General features: G+C 29.3%; 1 protein-coding gene, 1 long non-coding RNA gene and 1 other non-coding gene across 3 annotated transcripts; 1 reads left to right on the top strand and 2 right to left on the bottom strand.

The window, feature by feature from the left end:
* Positions 1 to 538: 538 nt before the first annotated feature.
* LOC123271069 lies at positions 539 to 5,465 on the bottom strand. The gene is made up of 4 exons (XR_006510768.1): positions 5,302 to 5,465; positions 5,041 to 5,156; positions 1,570 to 1,705; positions 539 to 981 (listed from the first exon to the last, which is right to left on the bottom strand). It is a non-coding gene; the product is annotated as an uncharacterized LOC123271069 (long non-coding RNA).
* Trnav-cac lies at positions 599 to 671 on the bottom strand. Its single transcript has one exon. It is a non-coding gene; the product is annotated as a tRNA-Val (tRNA).
* LOC123271068 (patched domain-containing protein 3) lies at positions 1,661 to 12,213 on the top strand. The gene is made up of 9 exons (XM_044737299.1): positions 1,661 to 1,831; positions 5,465 to 5,741; positions 5,887 to 6,094; positions 7,206 to 7,391; positions 7,473 to 7,816; positions 8,395 to 8,595; positions 8,664 to 8,795; positions 10,128 to 10,441; positions 10,585 to 12,213. The coding sequence occupies exons 2-9, from the start codon at positions 5,465 to 5,467 to the stop codon at positions 11,968 to 11,970; spliced, it is 3,048 nt and encodes a 1,015-aa protein (XP_044593234.1). The 5' UTR covers positions 1,661 to 1,831; the 3' UTR covers positions 11,971 to 12,213.
* The last annotated feature ends 14 nt before the right edge of the window (positions 12,214 to 12,227 follow it).

The raw sequence follows: 12,227 nt of genomic DNA, 5'->3' as shown, positions 1-12,227 counted from the left end.
TTGAATTATTGTATGTTTTACTAAAATTTTTTTAATGTTATTCGTAAAAATTTTCTTTTGACTCTTATTGTAATATTACATGTAACTATTATCTGTATTGATAATAAATAATTTTGTACACATTAGTTATTAAATTAATAATTACTGAATCGTTTTTTATTATTTTAAATTATTTAAAATAATTATTATATTAAATTTGTGGAATATATTTTGAAACAGTAAGGGATACCCGTAATAAAATGTAGATTATGGTAATAGTTATTGATCAAGTGTGTAATTATCGGTGGGTTTTTTCATAAAACTTTCACCGAGTTAATTCAGAGAAAGTATTCAAATTTAAATAATTCTTGTGATTGATTTTAAGCGTTTTGATAAATTATTTAATAATTACCCGTGAGAATTTGTTTATCTTAATTATATAATTAGTAATTCTAACATGTTATTATTTAAATATTTAAAGTTAAGTAACAGATTATGCCACATTTTCCGGTTCAATATTGTTTTATTCACTTAATCATCATCAATAAATTTCGTTAGGTATTTTAAAAATTATTTTATAATTTTAAAAAATAAAAAATTACATTAAAAGATAAAAATCTGTTTCCGCCCGGGATCGAACCGGGGACCTTGTGCGTGTGAAGCACACGTGATAACCACTACACTACGGAAACGTAACTTGCTGAAATGAAGAATTTAATAGTATATCAAACTAAGTTCAATTTTATAACAATCAAGACAATTTTACTAATAAATAATCACTTTAAACATAATTTTTAAACATTATAATTATTGGCTAAAATACTGTTACCAACAAGTAAACGCAAAGCGTAATAAATGAATAATCCGAGTCATCAACTTAAATGGTATTTACAGGATGAGTACCACGCTTTATTTCATGATATATTAAGCGCTACAAATAATCTCAGCATCCGCTTCTTGCTCTCGTGATTCACTTTTTTTTTAGACTTCAATTATTCTCTTCTAAAATAAAAACAAAAAATAAATATATTTATATTATTTATCCTAGGAAGTAAAAATATTTAATTAGTTTTATATTTAGAGTCGAAAACTCAATAATAAATTCTATGATTAAAAACAGTATAAATTATTTTAAGCTTATCCGCAAGTTAATTGTTTATTAGAAACGTCAAAGCTACTTTGAATTTGATGTTTAGTACCTATAAATATAATTTTATCAATTATCTTCTATTCTTAGGGACCTTCATGATCAAACTATAAATAAATATTACAGAAATTCCAGCATTTAAGAAAATCAAAACTTTGTTTTCAAATCACATATAAATCCATCAATTGCGTAAGGACTTAAACACAACGAACTACTTTTTTCAAGGATCCACGTCCTTCTAACCGACCTTTACTCCTTATACTTTTATTTGCCTATACTATAAATAATAAATAGTAAATTTTAAATTATAATCAATAAAATATAAAAATAAAAAACTGTTTTTTTCTTCTTCGTCCCAGCAAAAAAAATTTTCGTTCATAGGTCCAATCAAATGGATATAAAAATATCAATGATAATAATATTAAAAATTATATTAGACCCACCGCATTCGAAAGTTATTATGTTTCAGTAGGGTCAGTTGCTGCCGGTCGTTTAAACCAGGCGCAGTATCGTTTCGCTCTTCAATTCGACCGTATCGGTTATTCTTTGCGCAGAAGATATTGCCGGTATTTTCTTCTCCTGAAAAATTAAAATTAAAAAACTTTAATATTTCTTCTTTAAATAAAAGTGAAAAATGTGCTCAAGTTTAAAGTTTTAAGTGATTTAAATACGAAATAAATTTCACCGATTAATTACGACTTAAAGGTAAATTTCTTCTCAATTATTTCATCATTATTAATTAAAAATATTAAAAAAAAATTTTTTGGATTAATTTTTAGGCTGAATTAGTTTCGGAGTATAAGACTTGATTAAAACGAAGAAAAGGAAAATTAATTATTGGAATAAGATTGCATTGCTTAACAATCAATATTACATATATGTACTTATATATTTTTATCGTTGCGACATCAATTTTAATTCCTCACGCATACTCCACTTGAATAATCCTTTATATGTTTATGTGTGGATGTATGTACATCAAATCATGATCATGAACAATTTCGTGTTTATCCTGAGGGTCATTTAAAACCATTGAAAGTTTGTTAACGTGATTGTTTTTTATAATCCTTTTGTTCTACTTTATTTAATTTTATTAATCTAAGCCCGATATTTTCAAGAGATATATCATTAATTATTGATGTTATTATTTTCTTCCGGTCTCGAGCAGGAAGATTGCTTTTGATTCGAATCACTTGTGTTCTATCATATATACGATATGGCTCGACGGTTTTTTCTTCCCCTCAAGAATTGAGCGAGATTATTTTATTCGTTTATTTATTTATTGCCTGTAAAATTATGCAATTTTCACAGCGAGGTTTTAAAGGATTTTTATTGTATAATCAAATATTTGAATTTACTTAGTTTATAATCCGTTGAAAATTTAATTTAATCATTTTTTTATTTTATAAAAAATTCCATAGTTAAAAATTAAAAAAAAAAATTTAGAACAAATTATTTGATTTTTGATAATTGTTTAGTTTCACGGCAACTAGGATTTTTTTCGCATAAAAAATAAAAAATTACTATTTTTAAACCTTTTTTTCCAAATTATTCTATCCATTTCATACCAATGTTGAATTCACAATAACAACATTGAAAATTTATAAGTATGCAGTTTTTAATTAGCTTCAAAGCTTTTAATGTTAATAAAAATTTAATTTCGATCGAAAATCATTAACGTGAATCTCTAGATTCATCATCAGAATAATCTGATTCACCATGTGTACATTTAATTTCATACCTAGAAATAATATAATATTAATAAAACGGGTCTATAGAGGTCTAACAATTTCTAGTATTTTTCTTCCGTATTCTACGTATACAGACAAATAATTTTGAGAGAAGAAAATTTTTTAACTATTTAAAATTTTTTTTTTATCGAAAAATTAATAATCTTTTAATTTTATTTTCGATTATTTTAAACTAGAAAAAAAAAATTATTAATAATATTTTTATGGATTAAAGTAGTGCAGGCCACAAAATTAAGTAATCTTCTGATTTAGTTTTTTTTTTTAATAAATTAGTGCTAAATAAATATTTTTCAAGAATCGCGCTCGTCATTGTTTCAAATAGATTTTTTTATAATTTTTTTTACAATAATTCGTTTACGATAATCCTAAAAATAGTCAAATAATTGTTACTAAAAAATTTATAAAAATTCCAGAAAATCACTCAATAAATAATTAATAACAATTATTAAAAATCATAAACAAAAATGTTTCTTCCAACCACGGACTTTCTTCGGGAAAAACCCAAGAAATTAATGAAACATAATTTTTTAGTACACTCAATCTTAAAATCATAAATGCTTACACAATAAACCAACAACTTTTACTTTTAAAAAGTAAAGACTTCCGTAAATTCACACAAAAAGTGAATTATCTTTATATCTTCATACGCGGGATCTTAAGATATCTAAAATTTTAATTTTAATAAGAAACTACCGATCAATAGCGGCTTAACTAGTTCAAGAGACAAATACATGAATTTTGTGTCAATGAATTAATTAATATACATTTTTTTAAACTAATATTTGCATAAGATTGTGAAATTTAACCATTCGTTGTAGTTTTTTGTAGCGTATCGGTCAGAGGAAAAGAGTACAAGCTTCGGGTGCTTGCTAAATCATGACAAGGCTGCCCAGATTTCTCTATCATGCAGCAAAACTTCTCATTACTTACAACTTATCTTTATATAAATGTAAATATAAAAGTGTAATAAAAAAAGTACATATGTAATACTTCATAGACAGTTTAACCGTAGAAGTTAATAGGGTCCTGAGACTTTTTTTTTACATTCACCATAAAATTGTCATGCGTGCCACTAAGTGCACATGAGCATTATATATATTAATTCGTATATTCATCTCTATATACTTCTATACATTAGCATGTGCTCATTATCTTTTATTATATTTACAGAGTAATATTATCTGATGTTTTTAAAATATCCATTGACTTTTGTCACCAACGATAAACAGTTATTAATCACTGTCCAGATGTTAACACGTCATTATTTTTATTGTTTATTTATAAATAAATAAACTTTCACTCGTACACATATAAATGTCCACTTTATTTTACGTCAAACTGAGATTTTATCTTTACAAAATAATTTAGAAATTTTTTTATTAGTTGAAGAGTTCTTTTATTGAACTTTTAATCTTGAAAATCATCAGACACGTGACAATCTTTTATTTTTGTCTAAAAAATAAATTATTTGGTTTTGGTTTTAAATTAGTGTTAAATTATTGTAGAATTTCATTCTTAGTTTTTTTTTTTTTTAATTTTTTTTTGGTAAATATTTACAAGTGGAGTCAACCATTTTAATTTTAGTTTTTTTGAACGAAATTTCTATTTGATTTTATTGATATATTTTTTTTTTTAAGTTCATAAAAATATGAACAAAAAAAAAAATTTAATTATCACAACTTTAACAAATTTTCAAAACAATTTATAAATTTTTTAGAAAATTGTAATATTCAAATTTTTTTTTAAATTGTTCGTTTTTTTATGTAATTTTCAAAAAAATATACATCAAAAATATCAAAAAAAGATAAAATAAAAATTTTATCCAAAAACGAGAACCAAAATTTTTTTCAACTTTTAAAAGCAAAAAAGCTATCGAAATCTTTATTTTTTTCTTTCACGACATTTTTTATCATAAATCTGCCGTAAAAACAAGCAGAATCAAGAAAAAAATTTGAAAATTTTAATTTTTCACCTAGTTATGGCCCAAAATGGGGTTGACCTCTCTTATAAATAATTACCTTTTTTCTTTATAACACTTTATTAGTTAAAAAAATGTCTTCTTTTCCATGGCTTCTTTTTTTTGCTTTTTTAAATACATAATTTATGTATAAAGATCTATTATTCCGTTTCATAACAATTTATCAGATTAAGATCAAAACTAACATAGCCATTTAAATGATAATTATCACATAGTTGTGGTCCACCTGCTCAAACTCAGACTTAATTAAACTTAGTTGAAAGGTCCCATTGTAGGCTAGATTATATGTTGGCTGCAAAATCTAAAAAAAAAAAAAAAAAAAAAATAAGATTAGTCGTGAATGAAAACAGATAAAATATCTCTTTTATTAATATTACTTCATGCTCAAGATACAATATATTTGAAACCTGACCTTTCTTTTTCATTAAAACAAATATTTTTTTTACCTGCTCCGTTGAATATAAACTGAGTTTGTAGAATCAGTTATATAACTTTCTCCAACCGGTTCCGTTTTTCCTTCATTTAAATTACAGATACATGAAAGATGTTCCGGGTTTCAAAATACTAATATGAATAATATGACAAATACTAAAATATTTAAATTTACAGATGCGTTGCAGACTAACGATCGTCGACGACTTTCTCAATCAAGCGTTCTACAAAATCGGACTTTGCGTTGGCGAAAGACCCGGGTACTTTGTAGTCATACCGATTCTCCTTGGATGTATTTGTCTCACTGGGTACCAGAGAATCCATTATGAAATCGATCCCGAATACTTATTTTCGCCGATCAACGGCCCTGGCAAGTATGAGAGAAGTATCGTCGAAGAACATTTTAAAGTTAACTACAGTCACCGGTTTAGTGTCAGTAGAATCACCCGGCCAGGTATATATATTAATTTAATTCACTTTTGTTTTTATTGACTTAATCTTCAAGGTCTTACAATTAGTCATTAGGCACTTAATCATCTGCATTATAATATAATTATAATGTATTGATGGGATGATGATGATAATTGGTTTGTTTTTAGGCAGGTTTGGCCACGTGATAGTAATTCCCAAAGACGGAAACAACCTACTGAGGAAAGATGTTTGGGAAGAATTAATATTTCTCGATGGTATGATTAAAAATGTTACTGCTTATTACGAAGGCGAGAGTTATACTTACGAGCAGCTTTGTGCTAGATGGCAGGATGATTGTTTTAATAATGATATTCTTAATTTATCTAAAATTATCGAGTAAGTATTTTTTTTTTTTTTTTTTTTTTTTTTTTTTATTGACACCTAGAATTGTTTTTATTTTTTTTTATGCCGTAGATTTTTTTTTAACAGGAAGAATAATTAAGTTTTAAGTTTTAACGAAATTATTTAAGTGTTTTTATATTTGAATGTTTTCTTCCTGAAGCACTAAAAACATTTCTATAAATTATTTGAACCCGGAAAAATAAAATATTTGATTTAAAAAAAAATATTATGTTCAAAATTTAACTTTTGCTTAGAGATATTAAGTTCAAATTAAATCAAGAAATTCACTCGCAAATCAAAAAAATAACCAAAGAAGATAAATAGAAATAGTTCTCTAGTCAACAATTTTGAGATAAAAATTTGAAATTAAAATTCTGACTAAAATATAGAAGATATGAAAAATTTATCTAATTATATTTTAAATAAATATTTTTAAAAAATATTTTCTTTTGGAAATTTAATTTTCTTTAACAAAGATCTCATATATTTTCTTATATTTCTAATAGTTTGCTCACAATCTTGATTTTAATTCTTTACAAATAAATTTTTCGTCACCCACTGTATACATAAATATTGAAGATACAAAAAAATTTTGAAGATACAAAAATGATAAGAGACCTTTTTTTGTAGGAAATTAAATTCTATACGAAAAAGATCTCTAATTTTCTCGTATCTCTAATAGGTATCTCACAATTCTATATTATTAAGAGTAAGTCTTAAATTCGGTTTAGAATAGGTTCAAATAAAAAAATTTTTTTTTCTTGCTATTTTGAATGAAGAATTTTTGCTGAATCGCGAGTATAAAATTAAAAAAAAAAAATGAAATTATCATTAGTTTTTGACAATATTTGGGTGTAGAGCTTTTCTTCACTGAAAACATAAGTTTCAAGCAAATTCTTGACTGTTGGGTTCTCTTCAAATAATTTTTTTGTTAAGTCAAGACAATATTTTTCTTTAATCAAATAGTTTTTTTTCAGTGAGTAAATAGAATTTAAAAGTAATTTTTAAATTATTAAGTTAGCTTCAAAATGAAATTGAATTTAACATTCAAGGTGTCAAAAAAAATTTATTTATGAAATAACTAATAATTTTTTTTTTATCACAGCCAAGTCGAATCGCATCAAATAAATTTAACATTTCCAGTAATGATGAATCCGGTGACATTCGACGTCCATATCTTCCCAGTATACTTTGGAGGCAGTGTAATTACGGAAAGTCTGACTATTGAAAGTGTACCAGCGGTACAAATTGGATATTTTCTCGCTGTTGACAACCAACGGCAGGACGCTATGTAACTAACTTAAATATATCAAGAAATTAAATAAATTCTAAGCATTGAAACGTATTGCTTATCAATTACCAATTATTCCAGAGGCGCAGCGTGGGAAGAAGCATTCCTAAACACCGTGGGTGAAGCTGAAGGTTCTGGACTCTTCAAGAAGATAAGTACAGCGCGTTTCGCCTCACGAACCCTTGAACTCGAACTCGAAGCGAACACCAAAACCGTGGTGCCGTATTTCTCTAGCAGCTTTGCACTGATGGGAATTTTCTCGGTGGTCACCTGCATGATGACCGACTGGGTAAGAAGCAAGCCCTGGCTCGGCCTCCTGGGGAACATCTCCGCGGGCATGGCCACCGTCTCAGCTTTTGGATTCTGCATGTACCTCGGGATTGATTTTATTGGCATAAACCTCGCAGCTCCGTTCCTGATGATCGGTAAAATAATTTAAATAAAGTTATTTTAATTGCGCGATAATTTTAATCAACTAGAATATTTTATGATAATTTTACGTGACGTTTTTATTGATGGGTTTAGAATAATAATATTGTGTGTTATGCATGACTAAAATTAAATAATTAATTTTTTTTCAAGGATGAATTTAATTAATTCTGTTATTTTTTTTTTATTAAAAATTTTATTTGCAATTGGATAATTGTAACGTTTTTCTACCGGGTAATTTAACAGATAGATTGATTGATTAATTTTTTATTTCTAAATGAATAAGTGGGGTATGATATTAACGTATGAAATGCTGCAATTTTCATCACACTTGACTTGCCGTAACTTGTTTGTTGGCAATCAATGTCAATGACCCGCAACGTTCCGCCGCTAACATATATAATAGATACATTTATTATGAGAAATAAAATAAAATACAAAAATAGGGATTTCCGCTTTTCTAATAAGGAAGTCTTAATATTCATTATTACATTACTTTTATTTGAATATATTTGAGGAGCGTGATTTGTCACAAAAACTTAAATTTTAATACTTACATTATTTTTATTAACAGGAATCGGAATAGATGACACTTTTGTGATGCTGGCTGCTTGGAGGAGGACCAATATTATGGACCCAGTTCCCCAGAGGATGGCTGCGACTTTAAGCGAAGCTGCTGTTTCGATAACTATTACTTCAGTTACTGACATGATTTCTTTCTTCATTGGAATTGTTTCGCCGTTTCCTTCTGTCAGAATTTTCTGCATTTATTCTGGTAAATTTTTAGTTTTCATCTTACAAATTTTATTTATTGACTTATTAATAATAAATTTATAATTACAGGATTCGCCGTAGTTTTTACATTTTTGTTCCACTTGACTTTCTTTAGTGGATGTGTTGCCATAAGTGGATATTGCGAGCAAAAAAACAGACACAGTGTTGTTTGTTGTCAAGTGATGCCTCTTTCTAAGTCAAGTAAGCCAGCTAATAAATAATAATAATGATTATTATTATGAAATTTTTTTTAATTCATATTTAAACAATTAGTCTTGTTATTTTATATGATATGTCGATACTGAGAAAGAAAGTTATAATATTTTACAGAACTATCATATTATATTATACTTCAATACTCAGAAAGAAAGAAAGTTATGATAACACTTTAATTTTAAAGATAATTTTTATTTATTGGAAGCAGAGATCATATTGAAAAAAATTTTAAGGAATCAAGACCAAGTCAGGAGTCGAAGGTGGATCTTCACGAAAACATGTCGGATGTTTTAGCATTTAAGTTACAGGATAAAAAAATTATTCGTTTGAATTGGGACTGAATTGTCAAATTAAAACAAAATTTCATAATAAATTCTGATCAAAGAGTGTATAAATAATAATAATATTTGCTTAAAATATATTGCACAATAGATACTCACATATTATTAAAATAAGTGTCATCTAGAATAAATGATACTTTCTAGTGTCTATCAACCAAGACAGATTCGCGGAAATTAAAATCAAAAATAAATAAATTTCGTTATTAATTCAATTTATATCAAGACATTAATATAAGTCTGTTGATAGAGACACTAGCAATTAACTAAAAATAATAAATACCAGAAAGTAAGCAGCAAATAAATAAATAAGTAAAACAGTTGCAACAATTTCCTATCGACTGGTGTCACTAATTCGTTAGATCACATTCGTAATTGCGTAAGAAAAATAAATATAAAAAAAATGCCTCGTCGGATTACTTTCTCCAGGTTATTGCGCTGACCTTATTGGTCTTCCAACTTACGTCTTTGAAAGTTATACAAGACCAATATATGACTTATGACAAATGACAACATTATGGGCTGGTTTTAATTTGTTAAGAAATTTTAATATTTCGTTGTTGATTGTTGATTGCCGAACGTAACTGTAACTATAACTGTAACTAAATGGCCAATTTAGTAACTAGAGTTTTATTTCTTCGGTATATTTGTTCTTATACTTAACCACTGGAACAAATATGTAACGAGGTTTTATAATAGTTCCGTAATGTCCCATGATATAATACAATACTTTTTATTTTTAATAACATGGGTCGGGTAGCTTTGAAATTTTTTTGTTTGCTTGCTTTAAATTTCAACTACTTTCTTTCTGCGTTCTGACTTGGAATAAATAATTAGTTATGAAATTTTAATACTTACTTCCAAGTGAAATTATTATTAACTTCTGGGTAATTTTACGAAAAGAAAAACAATAACAAGATGAGATTTTTAAAAATCATTTTAAAGAAGAAATATAATTAAATCATAAATATATTTTTAGCCCATAGATCCTGGTTTTACCGAGTGTTTTGTACCGGAGGAGTCGATCCAGCAGACCCAAATAATCCAGTAGATAATCCTGAGCATGGATGCATGACCTGGTTCCGAGATTATTTAGCAGCTTTCTTAAATTGTCCTGCAGTAAAGGCACTAGTGATACTCTTGTTCGGAGCCTATCTCATCGGAGCCCTCTACGGACTGACTACTCTCAAAGAAGGTTTAGAGAGACGCAAACTCTCCAAAGAAGACTCGTACTCCATAGTCTTCTACGACCGTGAGGACTTGTACTTCCGCGAATTTCCCTACCGCATTCAGGTGAGTGATTCCCATAAACACCTAGTTTCTCTCTTTGTCAATATTAACAGCCGTTTAAAATATTTCATCACCATACTTTGAATATTTGCACAAACTTTCTACTGATATTAGTAATTATAATCAATAGAAATTTACATGTTTAGGTTATAGTTTCTGGAAACTACAACTACAGTGACCCAGTGGTCCAAGCACAAATGGAAAGCCTGATGAGTGCTTTAGAAGGAACGCCGTACATAAGCAACCCTCTTTACTCTGAAAGCTGGCTAAGAAGTTTTCTCGCCTATATTGAAGACAACAAAGACTACTTGAACACGACTCTGGACAGCGAGGAGAGCTTCATAAAATCTTTGAAAAAAAACTGGCTGACTCCAGGGAGCACTGACGCCTTGGACGTGAGATTTGACGAAACTGGGGAGCGAATTCTGGCCAGCAGGTTCCTGATCCAGGCTGTTAATGTAAGTGGAACTAATCAAGAAAAAGACATGTTGAAGACTCTGAGGCAGATATGTGCGGATTCTCCATTGAACGCGAGTGTCTTCCACCCGTATTTCGTCTTTTTCGACCAGTTTGAGCTGGTGAAGCCGACTAGTGTCCAATGTATGATTTATGGCGCGTTGATCATGATGCTGATCTCCTTTATCTTCATCCCCAATGTGCTGTGCTGCTTGTGGATCGCTTTTTGCATCGTCTCCATAGAGCTGGGAGTTGCCGGTTATATGGCACTGTGGAATGTCCATCTGGACAGCATCTCCATGGTTAACCTGATCATGTGTATAGGATTCAGTGTGGATTTCACAGCTCATATCTGCTACGCGTATATGAGCTCCAAAAAAACGCACCCGGATGACCGGGTAAGGGATTGTCTGTATAGTCTAGGACTCCCGATAGTTCAAGGTGCGCTGTCAACAATCCTCGGGCTGGTAGCTTTGCTTCTCGCAGGAACTTACATCTTCCTGGTATTCTTCAAGATGGTCTTCCTGGTGATATTCTTCGGAGCTCTGCATGGAATATTCCTGTTGCCGGTTTTGCTGTCTATTTTCGGACCCGGGTCGTGTTCACCACGAGTACCCGAAAAGAAAAAGGAAGAAGTTGGAAAAATCCCTCCTCCTTTCGTGATTCCTCACCCGAGTCTCATGTATCATCAGACCAAGACTCCTGATCGGATACAGGTCGAAGAACGGGATCCAGGTCTGGGAACCAGCGAAGACAGCACCTCGACCGAAAGCGGATCATCCAGGAAAGATAAAGATAAAACTCCTAGCAGAGTTGTTATTGAAAATACTAATACCATGGGATGGAAGAGATCATTGGGGATGTTGTACGGCTCCCAGTTCCACGCTACCGCACCGAGGCCAGATTACCCTGGGTGTGAGCTCAGACACTCACTGGACAATAGAAAAGACATCAGAACTGTTCCTCATCTATACTACGCTCCTCAAAGGGTCCCGGTTGTGAGCGAAAGGGATGGACGCAGTCAGTCTTACCACAATATTTGCAGCGGCTCTAGGCATGTGAAGGAGTTGAGATAATTATTGAAGACTGTTTAGATACTACTGTTTAGTGTAGTTAATTTTTAAAAATTTTATGTGTATATTGTTTTGAAGTTACGCGTATGTTTTGGGATTTAAATATACGTACAGTAGGTAAATAAATTTTTTATTACTTGGATATTTTTGTATGGAACTGTTCTTCTAAGTGGTTACATGACAATAGTTAAATTATGTGAGTGTATTAAGTGTATTGCCATTTTATTATTGAAAGTAATCAATATATATATATATATATA

The sequence above is a fragment of the Cotesia glomerata genome, linkage group LG8, assembly GCF_020080835.1.
Source record: "Cotesia glomerata isolate CgM1 linkage group LG8, MPM_Cglom_v2.3, whole genome shotgun sequence".
In the NCBI taxonomy this organism is placed as follows: Eukaryota; Metazoa; Arthropoda; class Insecta; order Hymenoptera; family Braconidae; genus Cotesia; species Cotesia glomerata.
Note: the sequence above shows the minus strand (reverse complement) of the source record. Positions and strands in the feature narration are given on the sequence as shown.